This window comes from Giraffa tippelskirchi, chromosome 8, assembly GCF_054371585.1.
Source record: "Giraffa tippelskirchi isolate mGirTip1 chromosome 8, T2T-mGirTip1v1.2.pri, whole genome shotgun sequence".
NCBI lineage: Eukaryota > Metazoa > Chordata > Mammalia > Artiodactyla > Giraffidae > Giraffa > Giraffa tippelskirchi.
This window is the reverse complement of record NC_137282.1, coordinates 145,037,757-145,063,920: the sequence shown is the minus strand read 5'-3', so window position 1 is coordinate 145,063,920 and position 26,164 is coordinate 145,037,757. Positions and strand designations below refer to the sequence as shown.

The following is a 26,164-nucleotide window of genomic DNA, read 5'->3' as shown; positions in this document are numbered from 1 at the left end:
TTTTTGGCCAAAATAAGTAGTATTTATTATAGAATAAGATTTTTGGTAAATGAGCAAATATCCACGACTCTCTGGTGGCTATATTTTGAAAGAACTAATGACAAAATGAAATAGACAAGTGTGGTATTTAACTCAGTACATAAATCATTGAATAAGAATTTCAATAAGAATCTGGTTTGTGAAAATAAGGGAAAGCATTTGAAACAGTTTTATTTATTATTTGGTTCTATAAATAGGAGTATATCTGTTTGTTGACTTAATTATTCACTTCTCAAGAACTTTGTTGAGTGTATTTAAAACCAAAATGAATATTCAATGAATGCAAAATATATCAATAAACTAAATGTGTACCCAGAGTTTATCAACTTTGATGACTATTTTAGAAAAATTATACATTTATTGCTAAATTTTGTTATTTTTAAATAAATGAACTTGCCAGAGAGAGAGACAGGAGTTATGAAAGAAAAAAATCCCTGCAACCATTATCCAATTTATTCTCTAAATTTCCTCTTCCCTAGTACCTTACTGAATGCTTTGGCCACATCTTTGTTCCGAAGGCTGTATATAAGGGGATTCAGCATGGGAGTGAGAATGGTGTAGAAGGTCGATACCATTTTATCCTGGGTTGGCGAATGATTAGAATTGGGTCTCATATATATGAACATAGCTGCTCCATAATACATCCCCACAACAATAAGATGTGAAGTACAGGTGGTGAAAGCCTTGTGCCAACCCTCCCCAGAACTCATGCGAATGATGGTTATAATTACACGTGTGTAGGAGATGATGATGAGTGACAAAGGGAGGAGCAGCATTACTACACAACAGATGAAAATAAGTGTTTCGAATGTGGAAGTATCCGTGCATGAGAGATGTAGGAGTGCTGGGACATCACAGAAGAACTGAGCTATTTCTCGGGATCTACAATAGGAGAAAGACAAAGTAGCAGCTAACTCAACAATCCCATCAAAGGCACCAAGGAACCATGTAGAGACAGCCATGAATCCACAAAGTTTCCAGTTCATGAGACTGGGATACTGAAGAGGGTAGCAAATGGCAACATAGCGGTCATAGGCCATGACAGCCAGCAAGAAGCACTCAGCGCCAAGGAGAGACACGTAGAGGAATACTTGGGCTTCACATCCTGCTACAGAAATGGACTTCCTGCCAGACAGGTAGCTGTGGGCCATCTTGGGCACAGTGGTGCAGATGAGCATGAGGTCCATGAGGGAGAGCTGGCTGAGGAGGAAGTACATGGGGGTGTGGAGCCGCGCGTCCAGGTAGATGAGGAGAACCATGAGAGTGTTTGCCAAGAGCGCCACTGTGAAGAGGCCCAGGACCAGAGAGAAGAGAAAGATGTGAGTGGGCGTGTAACTAAAAATTCCCATCAAGATGAAGTCAGGGTTGAATGTCTGATTGTCCCACTCCATGATGAATGGCTTCTTTATCTAGAAGCACAAGAAGTCACAAACGTTAACTATCCAAGTTATTATTTATTCATCATCCACTCTATGTGTGGTACTCTAGTAAACCAACATACATGATATGGTCAGGCCTGAAAAAGAATGAGCAGAGACTTTGCAGTCAGGTGGCATTAATCACACTCAAGCTCCACCACTGCCAACCTACATGTCCTCTGACAAGTTACTTCTCTGTGCTTTATTTTATTTCCTTTACACGGCAGAAATAACTTTTTAATTGAGTTGCTATAATTATTAAATAAGATATCAATGCAAACCATAGCATCCAGACAGAGTGTATGACTCCTCAAGAAACATATAACAAATTATTAAATAGGATCATATACATAAATTTAACATGTGTCAGGATGTATAAATTCTGTAACAGAGGAAAAGAGCATTTTGAATGTCATTGCCTATATAGTAAGATAACTGCAACTAATAATCTGTTACTTCTAAGAGACATGAACATTTGCATTTATATAACTTTATTTGTGCACCAGACTTACAGATCAAACAGGACTACTAGTTAAAAAATTATACAGAAGATGAACCTCCAGTGTAGAATAATTGGTAAATCATTTGAAGTAACTGATGCATCATGATTAGGTGACTTAGTTGTAAATGAAGAAGTAAAAAAATCAAAATTATCATTTATGAAAAATAATAATATAGGTGGAGAGAGGGGGAAAATTTATCATGTATGTCTCAATTTGAGAAAGGTAGCATGTTGAGATTTCCTTTCACATTCACCAAAATGAGGAAGCTTTAAGAAGGTGTATGAAGATACCCAAATTTCATAACTTGTGGTTCTGCTAAATTTCATTAATTAGTATCTAATGATGCAAAAGGAAGAAAGAAATGTCTTGATATATGTCTATCAGTGTGAGAGTGAGCCAAGACCAGCTTATTGTGTTTAGAGGAAAATGGAACTGTTTTACATGGGATTAGACAAGAGCAAAGTAAACAGAGACAGCTTTTTATGTTGTTGAACCATCAAGGAAGAGGAATCCAGGCAACCTCGTGGCATGATTTATTTCATCATTAAAGGAAAGGTGTTCTCTCAAGGTGTCCACCATTGCCTCGACCCAATCATGTTTTTTTTTTTTTAAAAAAATTAATTTATTTATTTCAGTTGGAGGCTAATTACTTCACAATATTGTAGTGGTTGTTGCCATACATTGATATGAATCAGCCATGGGTTTACATGTGTTCCCCATCCTGAACCCCCCTCCCCAAACATGTTTAAAGATTGGATGGGTTTTGTGCTTTTACTCTCAAATGCTGTTGAAGCCAAGTTTCACTGGTCCTGGTCTAAATGTTTCTGGCTTCTCTAGTGCATCTCCATCCCAAGAAACTTTTCAAGCAAAGAAGCAACACATTTTTAAAGCCCTTTATTCTCTCTACACTTTGTTTCTTCATCCCTACCTAGAGGAGGATTTAACTGAAGCTTAGGTCCAGTTCAAGGACCTAACCACTCTTTATTCATCACTGTGTATCCTTTTTTTCTTAAAGTGGGCCCCTCAACATTTTAGATATTTCAAGTCCAGCCAGAATTGGCCTTCCCTCGCTCTCATCCCTTCACTGGTAGAAGACCTATGCAATTCTTTCATCAAGAGACTGCTTCTCCTTGCTTTGATGTTGGACTGTGGCAGGTGACCCGTCATTTCCCTCTGGGTATCATTTGCAGACAGTATTTTTCCTTTTCTCTCTGACTCTCCTTTCCTAACCTGTGCAGATTGCATGTCCATTCTAGATTGCCCTTTCCTGAAAATTTTATGTTGCAATTAGTGATTCACGTGTGTGATTTATGGAAGGAAACTACAAGGGCTATAATGTGCCTTGGTCTAGTCTTTCAAACAAAACTAACTTACAACACCGACCAAATCCATATTTAGCCTTTTGCTTTTCCTAGAATACACTGGGTTTTAGGTCTAGAGACTTTATAATGCAAAAGAAAGTAATGGTAGGTACATTTACCTCTATGTACAGTTACACAACATCTCGATTTTTCTATAGTATAATATTTTATGCTTAATAAAATGCCAATGAAGTCAACTACACAAATAAAAATATACAAATTAAGAAAATTCTTGGACTTCCCTGGTAGTACAGTGGATAAGAATCTGCCTGCCAATGCAGGGGACCCATGTTCGATCCCTGGTCTGGGACAATTCCACATGCCATGAAGCAACTAAAGTCAGTGTGTCACAACTACTGAGCCCGCGTGCTGCAACCAGTGAAGCTCGTGGGCCTCGAGCTTGTGCTCTGCAACAAGAGAAGCCACCACAATGAGAAGCCGGTGCACCACAAGGAAGCGTAGTCCTTGTTCACTGCAACTAGAGAAAGCCCACACACAGTAATGAAGACCCAGCGCAACCAAAAAAAGAACATTCTTAATTAAATTAATATAATTAGCATTAATTCAGTCAATACTGAACTAAAACTTCCATGTTCAGAGGATTATTTTGTAAACATCAAATAATCAATATCCTTATTTACTAATGATAATATTAACTGGCAAGAATCTTACTTTTCACACGCAAAATTATTTTCCTAATAACTGGTTAGAGAAATAAACAAGTTTACATGGAAAGAAGGTTACCAAAAAGAGGGTTTTATCAGATTCATAAGAAATATGAGTATCTATTATGTCTCACTGTGTTACTTCACCATCCCTTCCATAGGCAAATATTGTCCCTATTGCAACATTTACTGGAATATCTTTTCAAAAGATTGTACGGATTGTCTATGAATTTAAATATTATGACACCAATACAACCTTTGTAATTTTAAGTCTAGGCAAATCTTAGGAGCACTATTACTCTCTTTTTGTAGAGATAGGACTGATTTCCTACAGTCTTTACCCTGAAGCGGTAGCTGAATTGTGAAAGCTGGTTACTTAAGTGGAGCCTGCAAATGAGAAAATTGGATGTGGGCATTGTTAGTGGAGAGTTAACCATTAAGATGGACTTGCTGTACACCTAAATGAGGAGAGCTTTATGTAGGGGTGCCAGCACCCGAGGAGAAGCCTTAATCTTCTGAGTCAATTTGACTGTTGTCTTAGAGAGAAGTACCAGTTTAATTTTTTGGCTTCCAGGTATGCCCTTGGCTGCCAATTGCTCTGCATGATGAGTCGGGGTGGGAGAGAATGGTGGTGGGGCTGATTAGAATGGCATTCTGTAAACAGATCTTCAGTTAATGTCTTTTCACAGGGGATCTTTGTGTATGATTCAGGACTGCCTCAATTTCTGGTTTGTTTTGTTCATCAGATATCCATGTGTTTTGATCCTTCCGTGTAATATTTAGCTTGCTGATCATCTCTTCCTCCTTAATCATCGTCCTTACTAATTTTTTCTTTTCTTTTTAATTAGTGTTTATTGGAGTATAGTTGCTTTACAATGTTGTGTTCATTTCTGCCTTACAAGAAAATGAATCAGCCTTACATGACATATATGCCCTCCTTTTTGGACTTCCTACCCATTCAGTTCACCACAGGGCAGTTAAGTAGTGTTTCCTGTGCTATACAGTATGTTCCCATTAGTTATCAGTTTTATACATAGTATCGATAGCATATATATGTCAACCCCAATCTCCCAGTTCCTCTCACCATACCTTTCCCTTTGTATCCATACATTTGTTCTCTGCAGCTGTGTCTTTATTTTTGCTTTGCCAATAGGATCATCTATACCATTTTTCTAGATATTTATTGCTACATACACTCCTCAGTATTCTGAGCTGGAAATCTCCTAGCACTTTCTAAACACAGTTCTACAATATCATTTATCAAATTGCATTGTTATAATTATTATATATGTACCTTTGGATGCAAAGGTATGTGCACATGTAAGTTCTCATCTGCAGGAGACATAAATACATTGTTGCCAGTGTCCTTATCCATTTTTTTATTCTATTTTCTGAAAATATTTATAACCACAGTCTTCCTTCATTCTTTAACTGTACATCTAATCATAAAAAACAATTTTAGATTTTTCTCTCTTTTTTATTCCCAAAGAATCAGTCACATAGTCATACAAATTAGTTATTAAAACTAACTCTCTCAGCGACTTCCCTGTTGGGTCAGTGATTAAGACTTCCCGCTCGCAACGCAGGGGCCATGAATTCTGTCCCTTGGTCCAGGAACTAAGATCCCACCTGTCCCTGATTGTTGCAGCCACTGAACCTACACGCTCTGGAGTCCACGGGCCACAACTAGAGAGAAGACCAGACATTGCAATGAAAGATCCAGAATGCCACAACTAAGACCCAGTGCAGCCAAAACAATAATTAATTAACAATAAGAAAAAAGCAGCTCTCTCATTCATACAAAAGCATCTGTTCTTATATTCATAATCCAAATCCTAATTATCACGTTAATAGCTATTATACAAGCTAACTAACCTTTATTCCTGAAGATTCTTGAGTTTCCAGCTCATCCTGTGCATATATTAGTGGCCATTACTGTACTTCACAAACTCCAGAAACTTCAAGTTAACATCCAGAGTCTTTAAGGATATACTCTACTAACTAAATAAAATTTATATTTCCATAGAAAACTTGTACTTAGTTCAAGCCAGCATATTACTGGTAATTATATACTTTAAGTAACAGTATTGAAAACATGAAATATGGCAAAAAGGCAGTTGGCATTGTTTAACAGACTCTCCCAAGAATTTAATTCAGAGAATGAACCCGTGTTTGTGTGTGCATCACTATTCCTAGGAACATATAGTGTTTCTTCATCCTTTACAAATAAAAGAATTTGTGATCAAAAACTAATGTTTGAAATTTGTTGGGAGATTTAAAAGAGCAGATTAAAACATACTCTTTATGGTTACACCTGCAAAACTGCATCTTGTAGCGATCAAAAAAACTGTTGTTCAGTAATTTTCAAGAACATACTAGACTGTCTCTAGTTATACAAATAGTATTACAAAGGGTTTTCTATGGTGTGTGTTAACCACTCAGTCGTGTCTGACTCTTTGTGATCCCAGGGACTGCAGTCTGCCAGGCTTCTCTGTCCATGGTATTTCCCAGGCAAGAACACTGGACTGGGTTGCCATTTCCTTCTCCAGGGGATCTTCCCAATCCAGTGTAGTGCAGTCAATAATCTTAAATTATGTTAGTTCAATGTTTTGAAAAGTATTTTACTTTCTTTCTCACAAAATAAAATCCACTTTCAGATGTTCACAAAATGCTTTCTGCTATGTAATCCTGAATTAAGGGCCCAAGTGTCATCGATCATTACATGTATCATTAAACACTACATGGCTATACTTAATTACTTCATTAGAGTACAGAATTAGACTGAGCTTACCTATATCCTTACTTAAAAGAGGAGGATGCTTCCAAATATAAATTAAATACATATATATGTAAAAGGAAAACTGGAGGAGGAACAGTGAAAAACCTCTGCTGAGGAAGATGACTAAATTAGTTTAAATTTTGAGCAAATATAGATACTTGTGAAGAATAAGAAACAGAGGAGAGACCAAATGGATAGCACAGATAAAAACTGGACATGATCAGGGCATACCAAGTAAGAAGCGGTTGATTCTCCTTGGGTGCCAAGAGTAAGTTGTATTTTCCCTTAGTTATAACCCAGCAACACTATCCGGCAGAGCACATTAAAAAGCCTGTCCCAGGACAGGTGGATTTTCATGGCATGTAAGCATGACTTAAGATGGTTAGAAAGTACTCACCGAGTGCAGTGACTCTCACAACTTGATTCCCCAACCAAGTACTAGCATCAACATCACCTAGGAACTTGCAGGAAATTTACATTTCAAGGCACCACCCCAGACCTACTGAATCAGAAATATGTTTCAATAAGCCTCCAGGTGATTTGGATGCTGGTTAATCCCTGGTGGCTCAGTCGGTAAAGAATTCGCCTGCAGTGCGGGAGATGTGGGTTCGATACCTGTGTTGGGAAGATCTCCTGGAGAAGGACATGGCAACCCACTCCAGTATTCTTGCATGGAGAATTCCCACGGACAGAGGAGCCTGGCAGGCTATCGACAGTCCATAGGGTCGCAAAGAGTCAGACACGACTGAGCACATAATGTTTGAGAACCACTGCTGTAGTCCCATTTTTCTGCCTTCAAAGATGACCTTCTCATGATATTCCACATAGAAAAAAGATAGTACATGTTGGAAGACAGACTGCTATGTCTGAAAATTTCCTTTCCCAGTAGCAACATTAAATTTCCAAGAAAGTAAATCCTTTAAGTCCCATGCTCAGTTGTGTCCAACTCTCAGTGACCTCATGGACGGTAGCCTGCCAGGGTCCTCTGTCCATGGGATTCTCCAGGCAAGAATACTGGGAGTGGGTTGCTGTGACCTCCTCCAGGAGATCTTCCTGACCCAGGGGTCAAACCCAAGTCTCCTGGGTCTCCTGCATTGCAGGCAGATTCTTTACCCACTGAGCCATCTAGGAAGCCCACCTTTTTCAGTACCATTGAGTTATGTCACTCTCCTCATCAGAGACCTCCACAGGTTCCAAACTGACAGAAAATCTAACGACAACTATTTCTTTTGGGGTTCAGGATACTGTGCAAGAGGTTACTTTCACCATCTCAAGAAGTTTTTTCTCATTTTTTTTTTTTTTAAAAACAATCCCTGAGAATTCTACTCTTTCATCGCCAAATATTTCCAATGTGAGATTTTGGCTCAGGTTAGTATGCTCATGAAGAATAAACTTTGTTCTCCAAGTTGCCCCTAAGTTTTCAGTTCATTCCTTCATTCCAAACTCTAGAACAACTACATCATCCTCATGAAGTCTATTTCATTATTAGACAATATGCTCCCCACTCACTAAACTCAGTTACATGGTCTCTTCTACTGCTCTTAGAGCAGAGTGCTCAACTGGGACTTTAAGATCCGACAGATCTGTGGTTGAATCACTGCTCTACTGCCGACAGCACTATTATCAGGAATTGTCTCTAAAAACAATTCTATAGTGAGACTAATATCATCTCTCAGGGTGGTTGCAAAAACAATAAAAAATTATAACTCAACATAAAGCTTAATCTAAAATATATGAACTCAGAAAATATAAGATTTGACCATCTTAATCATAACCATTATTACATTTATGGTATTTAATCATATTGTATCTGCTTGCTACATATCCATAACAAAGTATCAAAAACAAGGAGGATTAAACAATCAAAACTTACCATCTCACAGTTCTGAAGACTAGAAATGTCAGATCCAGGTGTCTGCAAAACTGATTCTTCTGAAGGCTGCAAGAAAGAGTCAGTTTCATGGCATTCTCCTCGCTCCTGGTGGTTGCTGACAATCTCTGCTGTTCCCTGGCTTGTACAAAATAACCCTGATGTATTCCTTCACCTTCACATGGCAATCTCACTGTGTTTGTGTCTTTTTCCTAATTTCCTCTTTTTATAAGGATGCTAGTCATTCCCATTAATACTCACCCTAGTGACCTTATTTTAACTACATCACCTTTGTTAGGACCATATTTCCAAATAATGTCACATTCTGAGGGACTGGGACTTCAATATATAAATTTTGAAGAACACAATTCAATCATTGTGTTAATTATTTGGTGTTAACACAAATTAATTTGTGTTAATTATAATGATATTAAGATATATTAATTTCCATCTTTATTTTTATCCTATTATTTTGTATAATGACATTTTCTAAACTAGTTATAGGCCACCAAAATGTCTTAAGTTTTAAAAGTACTATTCTTAAATTATTTTTAAATACTATTTTAATCAAACAGAACTGTGCTTTACACGGGGTTTCATATGTCCTTTCCTAGGGGAAAATGTCTTGAATTAATTAAATAGTTCCATGAAGAGATTCTCTGAATGAATTTTAAAATAGTGCTCATTAGATAACAAATAACAAGAATGCCTTATATACATCATACCCTTTAAAAAGAACCCAAGACCTAGCCAAGACTAATATTATTTAAATTTTAAATATGGGATGAATTAAGGTAGGCCAAGTTAAGAAGAAAATATGTCTATTGATTTGAAAGTATCTAACATAATATAGGTTTCCATCCGTATCTACCTCACTGAAATCAAAAAGGTGTTAGAAATTTTGTAATTTAAGCTTCTTTTTCCAATCTTACCTTCTGGTGATCCCCAAGAAGATACAATAGCTCTGACTGAGTAAATAAAAAGGTTTAAATTCCTAAGTTTTTTTTTCCCCTAGTTAAATTTCTTAGTCCACAGGGATTTTGTCTCTTGCCTTTAATTACATTGATGAAGTTATCTTCATTTTTTTCCAAGGTCATCAAAGTAATTATTCCTGTTTCCAGCATAAGCATTGTTTTTTACACCAGGTAGTGGAGAATGATCCCTTTCTTTCATCATTAATAATATACACTGCTTGAAATATTCACCTAATGTCTGACTTTAAAAATCTTAACAATTTCTCATGCCTGTATGTCAGTGGTTCTCAACCTTAGATACTTATTACAATCTTTTGAGGAGATACAAAAAAAATGTTTTCTAGGATCAGACCCTTCTGGATTCATTGAATCAGCGTCTCTTTGGAAGAAGTCAGGCCTTGTTATTTACAAAATCTTCCCTGTTGATTCTATTGTGAAGGCTCTATTCTTCCCATTTAACAATGCTATCTTGGTCTTCGGATTTTGTTGTTCTCTATTCCACAGCAAAACCTATTTAAGCTTTTTTCAAGTATCATATTTCCTTTGTCAGTTGACACTTCTAGATTAAGGTACTAAAAAACCCCAAACATGCTCGTTCTTCATTAAACAGCTTTCGTATAATGCATAGGCTTGCTGCCAGAGATAATTTACTTCGCTATGGCTAAGAAAAGGCGCAGAATTATTTGCTAACTCATCTGCATAGAGCTTGAGATGATTGCTGAGATGATGAGGGATTTTCCTTTTTGTACCTCGTTTTAAATTATTATTTCTTGGGGAATATTTTGAATGTTCAAGATGGCCACACATTGTCTTAAAATAGACATCATCAATCACTGTTGGTCTTTTCCATATTAATAGCAGTGAATCAGATATCGGGCCCTTACTCAACAGTCATTACATTCTTAGCTCTTTCTTTGTACGTCTCCCCCTAAAATTTCCTGCCTGACCCTAATAGAAATCTTTAAAAGTTCTGATTCAAATGCCTAATATTCATCCTCAGTTGTGCAGTTTGTGGAGATGTGTTAGTTCCTCTGATCACCAGGAAACATGGAGTCATATCATTTCCCTGAGAAGGACCCAAGGAGGCGAGTCATTCAGTAAGCACTTAGAAGCCCCAGTAACACAATGTGTAAGAATAGTTGAACACCTCTTTCCTGTAAGTGTGAGGGATACATGGAGGCTTATCAAGATTCTACCTACTTCATTTCATCTAAGTCCATGAAGTTACTTTGTAGCTGATTTAGATTATTGAGCAATTTGCTCTGAAACTGGGCTTTGTGATACCAGATTCAATGGTGCATAAAGTATCCATGTTCAGTAAAGATGCTCTATTGAGACTCTCAATTCTCAGGGAAAAAGTATTGAGAAAAACCTCCTCACTCTTTACCGGTCTGTATAAAGATTAATGCTGCACAATGAAACACAAAGAATGGCCATTTGAAAACTGCGCTTCCCTTTAAATATTGGTTATCATTTGTCCCACATTTCATAAAATTGTGCCTGCCCAGTAGAGTGCTTTATCCATGGATATCTTACACAGTCACTTCTGATCATCAGAGAATAGATACTAGGGAGGCTAGTGATAGGAAATGAATACTTAGAGGTGGAGGCAGTATGATTTTTAGCTGGTGAATTCTGGAATGGGGAAAAAAGAAGAGAAAAACTAGCATATTAAGGGCAACCTAAACTTAAAAAAAAAAGACAGGGAATGAAAGGACATCTATATTTTTTTGAAGATGTGAGGGAAAAATCTTAATGAAAGAAATAAGTGAAAAATCCATAGAGAGATAAACAAGGAAGGTTCCAGAGGTTGTTGGAGAGAATGAGCTTGGCATGTTAAATGAGCTAGGATATTTATTGCTTCAGGATAAGAAAGGCAGGGTAGAGAGATGTGAAGTGGTCAGGAGGTCTCTGACTACTGGAGGTTTTTCTTGGTGTAGTCGATGATCTTATGGGGGTGGTGGTGGTGGTGGCTGAATAGGGATGGAGAATGAGGCCTGAGAGTGTGGGCTTATGACGTTGACAGAAAAGCCAGGTCATGGCAGCAGTGACAGTTCCATACAACTCCCTTATCAGTCCCCTGCCCAGTCCGAACTACTGATCTGGTTTAAACAGCCTGCTGGCAAACCAGGATATGGCCCTACTGCCCCCAAACTGTCCTCGTGTGTTCCAAAGCAGCACCAACTTCTCCACCTGGGAGACAGACTCCTCATTTAGAAGAGGTGCAGGATTCGTTAGTGACGAGGTCCACTTAGAATTCTGTATAAAATACTTCTCTTTCTCAGATGTATTAATGCAACTTTTTGAGGCAGGAAATTAAGACTAAAGATTCCCGGGTACAAGAGGGTTGCAGAGAATTTGAAAGTGGGTATAAAAGATAAACATCAGGAGTTACTCCACGGGTCTTCTCTTTTCTTCACTGATTACCAGTTATTTGATGTTATCAGTCACTACTGATAGTAGGATCCCTATATCTTTATTTTTAAAGTGCCCTCTGCCAGGTGGAAAAAAGGATTCTTTCTGCAAGGCTTAACAAACAGCCTTCAGGCTCCCTCACTTTTAAGTTCAAGTCTCCACTTGGGTAGAGTAATGACACAAGCTAACGTTTGGGGCGTGAAACAAGAAAGCTTCAGTTGCATTACAAATCTGCCCCACCCCCGTCATCCCAGAAGCAATGTGAACTATTTCAACTCCGGTGGCATGTGTGTGTCCTGGGAAGCACCTTTCCCTTCTCCTACCCAGAGACAGTGTGGCACCATCCCTCCTCTACTTACTTGTAAGGGATATGCCTAGAGTTTTTTCCAGAAATATTTCTCACCACAGCCCAGCATCACTTTAAGTGGGGGGAATAAGCAGGAAGGCCACAGGCCTTTTCACCAATTGTCCCCTCCCCTTTTCACCAATCCAAATTTCAGACAACACAAACTGTCTTAACTCTTATTCGTTTCCCACAATGAGAGCCACTTAAAACATTGGGACCTATTCTGTGACAGAGCAAGTAGATGTAAACTGGAGCAAACTTTGTAATGGGAGGTACACCAATGCCATCATTTTTACCATCTCCAACAAATGATAAGACAAGGTGGGAGAAAGGTAGAACTAGAGTCATATGTGGATTCTACTTACTGGGAATTGAAAGTTCAAAAATCGTCCTTTGAGGGTGTAGCTTTGAAGAAGGAATTCATAGGGCCTGGACTCTATCTTAGGCCTGTTCATGCTGATCATGCTCGGCTACCTCTCTAATGGACTCTGAACTTTGTGCTTAGTGCCTATGCAAACGACAATAGAAGGATAAGACCCCTGCCGGACAGGGGAACCTTGAAGATCATATCCAGGTTACTCATCACCTAAAACACACTGATCCCCCTACCTCCGGACAGGTCATAAATTTTTCTGTAACCTCGGGCTTATTGATTATTGACTCTTTGAACACATAACACATGAATGATGGGGTTATTGTGATCGTATTTACCTTTCCTTTGTTTATGTAAGTCTCAAGGAATTTGGGGTGGTGGGTTCAGACACGTACACATGGGGTATAAAAGATTTTCACAAATGCTGGTCGGGGTCCTTGGCTAAGAGGAGATTCTGCCTTGGGCCCGCCGGTGTAATAAACTGCACTTCACTATCTGCATAGTCCTTCTGAGTGAGCTTGTTTCCTGGAAAGCGTGGCTACAACAGCTTACTAACATGACAGTTTTGCTGGCTTCTGAGTTTTAGCCCCACATATGGTTAGTTTAAGCTATTTCTCCTCCCTGCACTTGGTATGTAATGCAGTGGGGAGGCCCCAAGAGGATCCAAAGTCTACAGCAAAGACAGTAATCCCTTCCAGGTTTCCAATCATCCTCTTTCTTAACATCAAAAATTCCCAGGATCCTATTTTTTAAAAATTCCTGGAATTCAAGCGATGGTCCGATGGCTAGTGTCACCAGCAGGCCTAAGGGTCACATGAATATCCACTTTATTCTTTTTCCCTAGCTTTATTGAGGTGTAACTGACAAAGAAAATGTAAGGTATTTAAAGTATACATGATGATGGTTTAATATATGTACACACTGTAAGGACTCCTGAACATCTGCTTTATTGTAACACAAATATAGGGGAAACACTTTTTCTTAGTACAATGGAGGCAAAGATGGAGTTTTCAGAACAATGTTTTTATTTAAGAATTAAGGGAAAACAAAAACATTAAAGCATAGGAATACACTGACTGAATACAAGTGTTTTGTTTGGTCTGAAATCTTGACAAAGTTCCTCTAACTACTTACCTGAGGTAGATTTAGGTTGGCACTGTCTCAAGAGAACCTCCCTCCATTCCAGAAGTTACCTTCTAGTTTTGGTTACAGGCTCCCAAGTGGTCCTCTCCAACCTCAGGTTATTCTATGAGTAATACCAACACCTTTTTTTCCCCATGGTTAAAAGCCCTCAGACCTATTTCATACCCTCAAAGTTTTGGTTGAGGGATGGTCCATCCTTAATTCACTTAAAAGACTAGAGACAATTACCAGTAAGATTAGTTGAAAGGGGCAGATCATTGCCCTACCAAAGTTACAACTGTGCCCTTCTCCAAGTTCTAATGACTAACAAGTAGCCATAAGGACTAATTTTCATCACCACCAAGCCATACATCCAATACTATTTTAAGAATTACAACTGTCAAAAAAAAAAAAAAAAAAGAATTACAACTGTCAAACATATACTAGTGATAGGCATGATTTTCATCAAAGAGAAACAAATACATCTCGTGTGTCTTATCACACTGAGCAAGTTTTTATGGTGTAAGAGCTAATGAAAATTATGAAAACACATCAGATCAAATGAACTTCCAGGATCTGTTTTCTAAAAGAAAGAAAAAATGGCCTAGAATCAGATTCCTTATCACTATGAGTTATATCCTCTGACCCTAAGATTACCAAGGTCACCAACCTGTCATTAGGATCAGAGCTTGGAGCCACACACAAAATGGCCGTGTAGCAGCTGGCCACCCCCATGAGTCCAAACACCAGTGCTGTCTAGAGTTCAGGATCTGCTAAGATAAATCAGAGGACCGCAAATATTTATTCACCAGTCTACAGTCCCAAATACTGTATGACTCTTAAGTATTTATATTAAATGTCTTTTAATCTGAGGGAAAGGGAAAAAAAAAACCTCACAAGCATGCATTTATAGATCCCTGGATTAGAGTATTTCCGGAGAATGTTAAAGGTAATCATTACACTAAATTGGAGATAAGTGCTTATCCTGAAACCTCTGATGAATCTGCCAACTCCTTTTCCCTTCTAGCATTTAGAATCCTACTTTACAAGCCAAATGTACACCTTATATTGTGGTGACTTGTCTTTTCCCCAGAAATAAAAGAGTATTCTCTTTCCTTGGCAGAACCAAAATAAATGAAAGGTATATCATTATGAGGCTTGGATTTGCTATAAACAGGATGATGGAGTGGGGGGAAAAAAAAACCACCACCAGCTTTTCAGTCAGGATTCTCAAAATCAGTCGTTTCTCCATTAATAATGCATCAATATGTGTTTTACTCTGTGCCGACTCAGACTTGAGTCTTTCTGTCAGCCTTCCCTTAAACATTTTGCAAGGAGTTGATTGAGTGTATCTTACCGTTGAAAGAAACATGATAAAAGAAGTCACAAAAATATGGCAACTAGCAAAATCATAATGATCATCCTGGAATTTGCACTTCTGTGTTGATAAACAAATCCCAAAGCTGAATCTGCAAATACCAGTAATAATCCGAAAGATATTTTAGGGAGAGGCTGAAGGTATGCCTCAATTCACACCAAGTAAAATGCTGAGCATTCTGCCTTGTTATGAGGCTGGTCCTCCAAAGGGGAAATTCTGGGGAGTGTTTTGATTTAGGATAACTACTCCCTAGCTGTTTAGTTCTTTTCACAACCAGCAGAAGGTTTCCAAGCTGGTATCAACACACTAGTCCCCATTCTACCCAAGAATTAGAAAATCAACAGAGGCAAAGTCAATGTACTTCTTTCCCCAACAGTAACACATGCCACACTTTCTATCTCAATTACAGTCCTTTCTTTTATTGGAGTTCCAAATTTTAAAAACTGAAAGTAAAGCAATCATTCAGTGGTTCAGATAAAAGAAAAGCATCTTTACCTGAGTTACCCATCAGGCCTACTCTGACCTGCCCTAGCTCTTCCCAGAACAAGTTTCTGGGTATCTAAACAAAACTGTTTGCATGTCGACTCCATTAAAAGTCATCTCTACTACAAGCGTCAACTAACTATGAGAACAGTTCTTCTCATACATATTAAATGTACACAGTCCACAGTTAGACCTCTATAGAGGTTTATAAAATGCTCTCCAGAGTAGTTTCTTTGGGGCCCAATAAGGTAGAGATTTCCTGCAAGGCTTTTGTTTTTTTCCCCCTAGACTTAGGGATATTTATAGGGTCTTTCACTTATACAAGTTCCCTGGTGTACAAGAACTGATCATTGACAGAAGTTTTTCTCATTCAGAGAATTCATAAGGTCCTTCATCAGATTTTTTTTTTGGGGGGGGAGGTGTTGCAAAACCAAGAAGGCTCTCCATTTAATGCTTCTGCCACATTCAAGGCAAATACACAAATTTTCACCTGTATGGCTTCTCTGATAGGTAATAAAGTCACAGTTATGTTAAGAGGCTTTTTTCACAACTGTTGGGGTTTCTCTCCAGTGGGGCTTTCTGATGTCCAATGAAGCGTGCATACTGTCTGAAGCACTGCTTCAAAGGGCATTAAAAAAAAATATCATCCTCTGGTCTGAATTCTCTTGGAATGAGAGGTGAGCATTGCTAGAGAGCTTTCTCACATTCACCAAACTTGCTAAGTTTCCCACCTGTATAAATCCTCTTGTGGGTGATCAGATATGAGCTTGGACTGAAGGTTTTCCAAAAACTCAGGGCATTTGTAAGGTTTCTCACTGCAGTGACTGATAAGGTTCTGTAAAGACAGCTCTCTGGTCAAACCATTTCTCAAGTTCCTACAACTGCAGATTTTCTGGTCCCCAGTGAAGTCTGGGCTCTGAGGAAAGTCTGAGATTTGCTTTGAGTTCTCCATCTTAAATGAGTTCTCTTACATTGTAAATACATCTTTTTTTTTTTTTATGGTATAACAACTTCTTGTCTGGTCAAGACATCTGTGAGGCTTCTGATACACGGGGAGGGCTGAGCTCAAGACCTTTTTCAGCCACATTACAGATATATGGTTTTTCACCGATGTGGATTGTCTGATGTTGAAGAAGGGCTGAGCTCTGGTGAAAGCTTTTATCACAGACACTGTATTTATAATGCAGCTCCTCTGTCTGAGTTCTCATTTTCTGTTGGGCAACGAAGTCCATGCCTAGGAGGAAGCCACTCTCACATGCAGACCACTGATGCGGTTTCTCTTCCACGTGAATTCTTTGATGTACAATAAGGTCTGAACTACAGCTGAAGCTCTTCTCATATTCAAGGCATTTAAAAGTGTGAGTGTGAGTTGCCTGGTGCCTGATGAGGTTGGCACTCCGGGTAAAACTTCTCATACATTCCAAGCATTTATACGGCTTCTCACCTGTGTGGACTCTCTGGTGCACAATAAGGTCTGATTTCTGGCCAAAGCATTTCTCACAGGCACCACACTTATAGGGCTTCTCCCCAGTATGTACTCTTTTATGAACAATGAAGGCTGACCGGTGTCGGTAACTTTTCTCACACTTATTACATTTGTAGGGTCTTTCACCAGTATGAGTTCTCTGGTGGCTAATAAGATCGGATTTCCCACTAAAAGCTTTTTCACACTCCAGACACTTAAACGGTTTCTCACCTGTGTGAGTTCTTCGGTGCCTTATGAGGTTTGTACTTCGGCTGAAGCATTTATCACATTCACTACACAGATACGGTTTCTCGCCTGTATGGCTTCGCTGGTGGACAAGCAGATCAGAGCTCTGACCAAAATTCTTGCCACAGATATCACATGTATAGAATTTTTTACCTGCATGTGTTCTCTGGTGTCCTGAAAGGGCTAAGTGGTGCCAAAAGCTCTTCTCACATTTACTACATTTATACGGTTTCTCGTAACTGTGGATCCTCTGGTGTGAAATAAGATCTGAGCTTTGGATGAAGGTTTTCTCACACATATCACATCTATAAGGTTTCTCCCCAGTGTGGGTTCTCTCACACATAATAAGAGCTAAGTTTTCACAAAAGTTTTGCTCACGTTCAAGGCACTGGTATATCTGATCATCTATTTGAGTAATCTCATGCACATGAATAAAAATCTTTTTACCCTTCTGAGGGCATACATGATATATTTTCCTTTTTTGAGTTCTCTGATTATATCTCTCTTCTGAAGTGTACATTTTCTATGGCTCTCTCCTAGGGAGTTTTCCACTGGTCTTCCTGACCCATCATTTTCTTCATAGTCATTTTCTCGATAAGAATTTGAAAGATACATCTGTTTAGGCCTTTCAGTCATGAGCAGTTCCTCTCTACAAGTTTCCAACATCACATGCACTCATTCTTTATGTGGTATTTACAACCCTGTGAGACAAAGAAGAAATATTATTTATATTTCCATAACTAAAATGCTCAAAATTAAAATTGCTGTAGAAAAGACAGAATTTCTGCATCGAATTCCACAAGTGCTCTACGTTTCACACGGGTTGAAAACAGTAAGTTTTTCTCTAACTAAAACAAATCAGCAACACATACATGGGAAGTACCAGGAAGAATTGTTTCTTTAATCAACTCAAGTGATCTCAAAACCAGGATTCCTCCTCTTCCCTTGGTTCAACTGAGTAATCAAGACATCTAATAATTAATGTGCCTGCTCTTGAGGAAAACAACCCAAAAGGGACTACAAATACCTGTCCAGTCTTTTCTGTAGAACGTTTGGAAGGAAATGGTTAATGATTATTAGAATTCTCAGTGTTAAAGAGAGAGAAAAGTTTCTCTTACTATCATCCTAGCTGTATGATGTCTGGCAAGTTTCTTAATCACTCTGTAGCTAGTTTCTTCATTTATAAAATGGATGAATGATGGAAGTTACCTCACATCATTGAGTTGAATAATAAGTTAATCAGTATTTCATGGTAAGCATTCTGTGTTAGCTCCTATAATGACCATAGCTAAAAGCCTGGGCTTCAAACCTGTCTTTAATGCCAGGCTTTTTTTTTTTTTTGTACAGTGATGGGATATGGAACAGGTTTTCTTATTTTTAGAAGGATGCACATGTATTGAAATTCCCAAAGATTGAGCATCTTAAAGAAGTGCTTATACACAGAAAGATCACAATTATATAATTCTCCTTTATAACATTGAAAAGGGCCCTGTGCTCAGAGTCTAACCACTCTACTCCTCCTCCCCAGTAAGACAGACAATCACATCTTCAAATGACTGGGAGATTAAAAAGGAGAGACAGACAGAAGAGACACTGAGGTCTTTCTGTTGTTGTCTAAGTCATGTCCAGCTCTTTTGCAACCCCATGGACTACAGCCCACCAGGCTCCTCTGTCCATGCATTTTCTCAGGCAAGAATACTGCAGTGGGTTGCTCGTTGCTTCTCCAGGGGCTCTTCCTGACCCAGGGATTGAACCCTGTCTGTTGCATTGGCAGGTGGATTCTTTATCACTGAGCCACCTGGGAAGCCTGAGGTCTTTCTACTCAGGCCCTAAATTCTGTAGGGCTACACCACTAGATAAGTTAAAGATTCAAGCCCAACAGGAAATACAGGAATATAGACTAACACTAAGGAAAAACAATGGGCTAATTCAAGGGAGAAGACGACAAATGTAATAAGCTATTGTATTTATCAACTGCCAATAACATACTAAAGAAGAAACAGAGGGAAAGAAACACCATTTTCCATGTCCTTCACACTTACTCTTTTCAATGATCATTTCATGGTTGACCTCATATATTCAAACCCCCTCCTCTGTAAGAAATAAAAACTGATGACTGTGCTTTCTAATGTACATAGAAAATCTAAGGAAGGCAAAAAACAAAAACATATAAAACGCTTGCACATGCTCCCACCACAACCAACCTCCTGCAAGTGCGGTCATGCACTCCATCTCTCCTTCTGTTACCACGCATGACAACTGCCCCTCTCAATCCAAGGACAATCTGTTGGTCGGGGAACTGGATTCCATCCCCTTTTCACCACACGGACATCACTCCTGCAATTCTATCCTCTCTTCTGCAATACCAATTTGTTCTTTTCCACTGGATCATACTAATCCCAAACTAGCTGTTACCTCTCCTAAAACAAAAGCACCAACAAGAAACTTCTCTCAACCATCTCACCCTCGAGCTACTCTCACTTCTTTGTTTCTTCTCTTTACAGCAAAATTCCTCAAAAGAAATCAATCTGTTCATTGTCTTTAATTCTTATCTTAAATCTTATCAAGGTTGCTGGAACATACTGCAAATTCTCACTTTCACTGCTCCAACAAAACTGCTCCTATTAGAACCTACAAGCCCCTAGGAAATCTGACTCCTAGCTACCCCTCTGACACACTTCCCTGCTCTTCTCATTTGTACTGCATGCCAGTCATCTTGGTCTCCTTGCTTTTGTTCAAACAATCCAGGTTCACTTCCATTCCAAAGGTCTTTATGCTTGTAAGTCTCTCCCTGCTCAAGTGCTCATCCTCAAGATCTTCAAGGCTCCCTTTCTCATCTCACTCTAATCTTTGATAAACTGTCATATTCTCAGTAAGGCCGTAACTGACCATCCTATTTTAAATTATGACACATCTCCATCCCAGCTGACCCACACATACAACACCTCTCCTCTCCTTTCATGTCCTATTTTTCCCCATAGAACGTAAGCCCCTTAAAGATTTTAGTTCATTTCATTTGCTGCTGTTTCTCTAGCACCTGGGACAGTATCTGGCACAGAGCAAGTATGTTCACATATAATGAGGTACTCTGTAGCTGTGAAACAGGATGAAGGTAACTCTTTTGAACTGATGTGGAGCAGTTTTCAGGATAAATTGTAAATTTTAGAAAGCACTGGTATAAAAAGTATGCTACATTTTCTGTAAGAATGAAGTAGAAATTTAAAAAACTACACATGGATCTATTCATTTGGTCAAAAAGAAACTTAGAAAAGATAGAACTAATGAGTTTGGTTATTACAAGGCAGATGGAAATGGGATCAAAAGGACAGGAAAGTGAAACTGGTACCAAAGGGTGAAGGAAAGAGAGTCATACTCTTCTTTAGTATACATTTTTGTAAAAACACACATTTTAACTTTTTAAACTGCTAGATTTCACATATTCAATAAATAAATAAACAGAAAAGCTAGGGGAGAAAATAATAAAAATAGAATTCAAATAAAAACAAAGAAGTCTGTATTTCAAATTAATAATAAAACCACCCAGGAGGCAGAAAATAACTTAAAAAATCCTGTAATACAGTATTAGAATTATACAAACTGAAACTAAAGATAAAAAGAACTATAAACAATTACTGAACTGTAATTAGTAGGAGTTTTTCCCCATGTTGGTAAAGGTTCACTACTTAACGCACAGACTAGGAATGACAAAATAAGTAAATATAACGGCAACCAGATGTCTCACTGTCAGATAAGGGAGTCAGAAACATAGAAAAGAGAAAGGCTAGAATGAACTCTATATCTACAGTGTTTAACTGGAATTAGAAGTATCAGTAGGAAGTCAAAGTTTTGAAGTATATACAGAAAAAATAGAAATGTTATTTTTTTTTTTGGCTCCTAATGTCTGCTGAGAGGTCACAGAAGCAATGAAATCCCAGTAGTAATGAGCATACCAAGCACTCAGATTTTGGTTTCTAAACACCACTTCCCACTGAAAGGAACCAGGGCTCACTGAAGAAATGGTTAATTTCAGGTTTAGAGTGTACACAATGAACCTGGAACATCTTGTTGTGCCAGAAAACAAGGAAGTGCTCAAAAAGTGATGATAATATGCTAAGAGGACCAGAAGCCTCACTGAAGGGCTGCCACTACACAAATCTGGAACAAACAACATCAAAATAAATATAGACAGTAACAAATTAGTAATACAGTAAGAATCGATGTATCCATACTCATTTAAAAAGTGAGTAAATAGTAAGGGAGAAGGGAAAGTTTTTTCCTTTATTAAAGAAGCCAACAATTAAATGTAGAAGAAATGATGGAATTAAAAACATCACATGTCTAATCAAACAAAGAGCAATAATTGTTTCAAGCAAAAATACAGTGAATGAAAAGCTTTATGAGAATCAGAATATTTACACAATCAGAATATATCTCCCCACTAGATATTTAATAATTACAAAGACAAAAAAAAAGTAATTTCACAGAAACCTGGAAGATGCCATCTTAACTAATGATCAGTTAACATCACCAATAACAAGATATAAAATTGTCTCCTAATATGACACAAAGAGAGGAACAGAATATTAAACATTACAACCCGAATCTCATCAAGAGGAAACACTAGATAAAGCCAAATTGAAGGAAATTCTGCCAAATAAATGGCTGAAACTTAAAAAAAAAAAAGTCAAAGTTATGGAAGACAAAATCTGAAGATATGTTCCACAATAAAGACATGACAATTAAATGAAATGGGTGATGGTGGATTGGATCTTGGACAACAAAAAAAACTTGTTTTTCTTTTCCTAAAAGGACATTAGTGGAACAACCAGCTAAACTCTAATAATGTCTCGAGATCAGATAATAGTATTATATGAAAGTTAATTTCCTAACTTTGATAACTATAATGATAATAAAAGAGAATAGACTTGTTTTTAGGGAATAAAAAATTAAGTATTTAGGACAGGCTTTTTCAATTAGTATTCTGGGAAAGAATGAAGCCCTATGGAAAATGATTTGAGTAACTATTTTTTAAATTCTCCCAAAGATGCATATAGCTAGTAGCACTACATGGGAGAAGTTAGTTCATTAAATACCTATGACTTTAGGAGTTAATTCTCTTAGGATTTTAAGGCTTAGCATGTCTTAGGACTTTTTTCTCTCATCATTTGAGATGAGGCATTATGTCTGTAACTTACTCTCAAAAGGTTCAGAAAAAAAACGTACACAAAGGTACATGTATGTATAGAGAAGTAAGTAGACAGACTCATAAAACAAATACACTAAAATGTTAACATTTAGGGACTGTGGGTGAAGGGTGTATGAGCATTCTTATATTATTTTCCAATTTTTTGTAAATATGAAATTGTTTCAAAATTTAAATGTATCTTATCTTGTGTTCTAAAAACATGGGAGCTGAGAGTTGGTATACTATGCCAGCTGAAGTTGAATGTTCAAACCCTGGAATCAGATTTTGGTTCAAATTCCCACTATGTTCTTTTGTAGCTATGAAAACTTGGGTAAGTTACTTCCTTCAGCTTTTATTTCCCTTTTGATAAAATACGGAAGATACTATTACATGTCTTAAGGAGTTGCCATGAGAACTAGGATACTGTCAATAAAGGACCTGGCTCAGGACCTGGGTGCTCAATTATCAGATGCTCAGTAAAAGGTAGGTTTTATTATTTTCTTAATTCCATCTTCAGGGTCACAAAAACCCTAACATTTCTTGAGGTCATCCTCTGTGCCTGTCTCTTATGCAAAGCCTTGTTCAAAACGCATTAACATAATTAACTAAATAATAAATAATGAAGTAACTCCACCAGTTAATGATTAATATGAAGATTATGCAAAAACTAGAAAAAAAAAACATATACGGAGAAATGTTAGAAGGAAAAGGAAGACTTCAGAATCACAGCTAAGTAAAACTCTGGAGTCATGCAAACAGCCATAAGACAGTGGTTTTCTGGGAGTTCTATCTTATTAAAATGTGTACAACTGTTAAGGTCAATAGGAGAGTTAGAGTATAAACATACAATCCTGAACATGGTCATAGCCTGGTAAATGAATTATAATATTCCCTAATTTTATCAGTTCAGGGTGTCATATTTGCCCTAAATGGCCAATAATTTGTAGGGCACCAAGGAAAAAAAATTAAAAATAAGGAAACCATTTTCTTATTCATATTTGAGTCTTTTAGATGGATATCAGCACCTAGAAAATAATATACAGTCTGGCTGTCAAAATTTAAAGTAAATCATGATACTTCCCTAGTGAAAAATACTGTAACTGTTTCTACCACACTAACAATAAAACCTAAGGTTCTCACTGCACCACCTAATGTAGTTTCCCAGCCTCCCATAACACATCAGAGTCTTTACACTTGCTCCATCTACCTAGAATGCTCTTCACCCAAGAGGTTTGCTCCTTTATTTGACTCAAGTCTCTGACTGAAAATTATTTCCTCAAAAAGAGGCACATCTTGGCAACTTTAACTAAAATAGCTATGTCCTCTTAGCATGTATTATTTCTCTCCATAGCACTTATCATCCAACTTTGTGGTATTTTATATCTGTTTGCTTGTTTCTCTCTCCTGTTAGAATATAATTTTCATTATGGTTAGGACTTAAGTCTTTTGTTCACTGCAATATTCCTAGTGTCTAGAATACGTCTGTTGAATGAATGAAAAATATGAATGAATATCAGAACCAAAAAAGAGTCATCATCATCCTTTAAGCCTCAGTAGCAATCTAGGCTAGGCTAACAGCCCTAGCTGTTTCAAATGGCAAACCAAAATACATCCTTCAAGTCTCAGCTTCAGAGTACCCTTTGCTAAGAGGTTTCTCTTATCTCATCCTAGGAAAAGACTGGTTCTCCCTTCATGGCTAGGACTAGAGTGCACAGAACAGGCAGGCTGGCAGTAAAAGTCCAAGCAGACAGGCTGAGTGTAGAACTTCAAAGACCAAGGCCATCCTTCCAGTTAAAGGATGTATGGAACAAGTAGATTAAAGTCAATAAAGCACCATCTGTTAATGCTTACTGTATCAGGCCCCAGGCTAGGGATTATCTCATTTATTTTTCAATGATTACATGGATTATCTCATTTCATCTTTCCAAGATTGTAAAATAGGTATTAAGAGCAATGTTTGTACCTTACAGATAGAAAAACTGATGCTCAGGGCAGTTAAATAACTAAGAACTCACAGGTAGTAAATAGCAGAGCCAGGATGTAAATATCCATCTTCTGACTCCAGGGCCTGCCTAAGCATCGAGTATGCTGTCTTTTGGGGGCTGCAGATCAATCATGAAGGAATAATTAAAAGCCTATGGTGAAAAAGCATGTTGGAAAGGAGTAGAAAATACACTAACATTGGTAGGCAGGGTTACCTCAGAAGCTAAGAAAGGGTCATGTATCTTCTTTCCAAGTATCTTCTCCCATTCCTTGTTCTCCAGTTTCCCTCACTTGTTCCCTAAAACTCCACCATTAATATAGAAACACAGTTTGCTATGCTACTTACCATAACAAGAAAGACTCAAGACTGTCTTCCTTTTGGCTCCAAAAGGTCTCCAGTCCATAGTTATTAACAATACTCAATTCTTCCCTCTCCTGGAGGAAAAATCAAAAATGTAGAAACTTAAAATTTTTGTGAAACTTTTATTTTTCTGGCGCTGGACATCTAAAAATTGGTCCCCTTTACTTCCCAGTCTGGTCAGTATCTTTCAACCATAACTTACGTCTTCCCACCTCTCATATTGTTTTCTCCTGCAAAAACTACATGCCACTGGTGGCCATCGGCTCCTTCCCAGAGAGCTCTAGACAAAATATTGAAAGCCGTTCTGGGTAATGACTAACTTCATAATAAAGCCCCGAATCCTGTTCTACTTGTTTCAATCTTTCGCCTGTAAGTGTATTATCTCAACTTCTGAGGTCAATGACCCATTCTTCTACCACTATAAACCTCCAGATGCAGTTGATAAGTGCATACGATACAAAGTTGTATATAATGCCGGTTTCCAATAATAATTATGGGATGATAAAACCAGATTCTTCTGCATACAGACTGGATGAAACATGACTGATCTTTGCCTTAAACATAGGGATGGGCTTTGGGTGGAGAACTCCATTCAACGTCCTTGTTTTTTTCCCCCAAAGTGAAAGATACAGATCGCTTAGAAAAGTGTCTGGCAGTGTTTGCTATTATCTCCAGGAACGATAGTACTATGCTTCTCTTCTTTCAACTTTTCATTGACCGCCTTTCGGTCCGCCCTCAGGGGGGTTTCCAGACCTTCCACCGTCGCGAGGAACAGAGGCTGCTCCTACCAGGCAGAGGCCGAGGCATCTCCAGTCCCGCCGAACCCCTGCACACAACCCTGGGCCTCGCAGGCCATGCCCCTCCCAAGCCCCGCGGGCCGCGCTTACCCCGGCTGCAGCCGGCGCCGCCCCTCCGCCTGGGAGGGCACTTCCGGTTACTCTCCGGACACTCGGGGTTTGGCTTTCCCGGCGGCCGCAGGCTCCGGACGGTGAACCTAAGGGCCCACCTTCGGGAAAAGAAGGAAAGCAAACCTGGGAGGCCGACGAGAGCCAGGAGCATCCCTCTTCGCGCGGCTCGGCGAGGGTAGCTGGGGCCAGGCCATCTAGTACGCGATTTAAGGGCCAACAAGGCCAGCTAGCTTCCCGAGCCCTCTCAGCCTGGCTGGGAAGCGGCCGGCGCAACCCCGCCCCCGAGAATC

The 26,164-nt window shown here is 38.5% G+C and overlaps 2 protein-coding genes across 3 annotated transcripts; both read right to left on the bottom strand.

Moving 5' to 3' along the window:
• LOC145518451 (olfactory receptor 2M4-like) lies at nt 1–26,164 on the bottom strand. Of its 2 annotated transcripts, none has more exons than XM_081523072.1 (4): nt 25,854–26,164; nt 24,952–25,040; nt 8,639–8,704; nt 1–1,448 (listed from the first exon to the last, which is right to left on the bottom strand). In XM_081523072.1, the coding sequence occupies exons 2-4, from the start codon at nt 24,952–24,954 to the stop codon at nt 492–494; spliced, it is 1,026 nt and encodes a 341-aa protein (XP_081379198.1). In that variant the 5' UTR covers nt 24,955–25,040; nt 25,854–26,164; the 3' UTR covers nt 1–491. The 2 variants fall into 2 exon arrangements, with proteins under 2 accessions (XP_081379198.1, XP_081379199.1); XM_081523073.1 differs by having other exon boundaries at nt 25,998–26,164.
• On the bottom strand, nt 13,746–26,164 carry ZNF322 (zinc finger protein 322). The gene is made up of 3 exons (XM_081523049.1): nt 25,854–26,164; nt 24,952–25,040; nt 13,746–18,138 (listed from the first exon to the last, which is right to left on the bottom strand). The coding sequence occupies exon 3, from the start codon at nt 17,955–17,957 to the stop codon at nt 16,749–16,751; it is 1,209 nt and encodes a 402-aa protein (XP_081379175.1). The 5' UTR covers nt 17,958–18,138; nt 24,952–25,040; nt 25,854–26,164; the 3' UTR covers nt 13,746–16,748.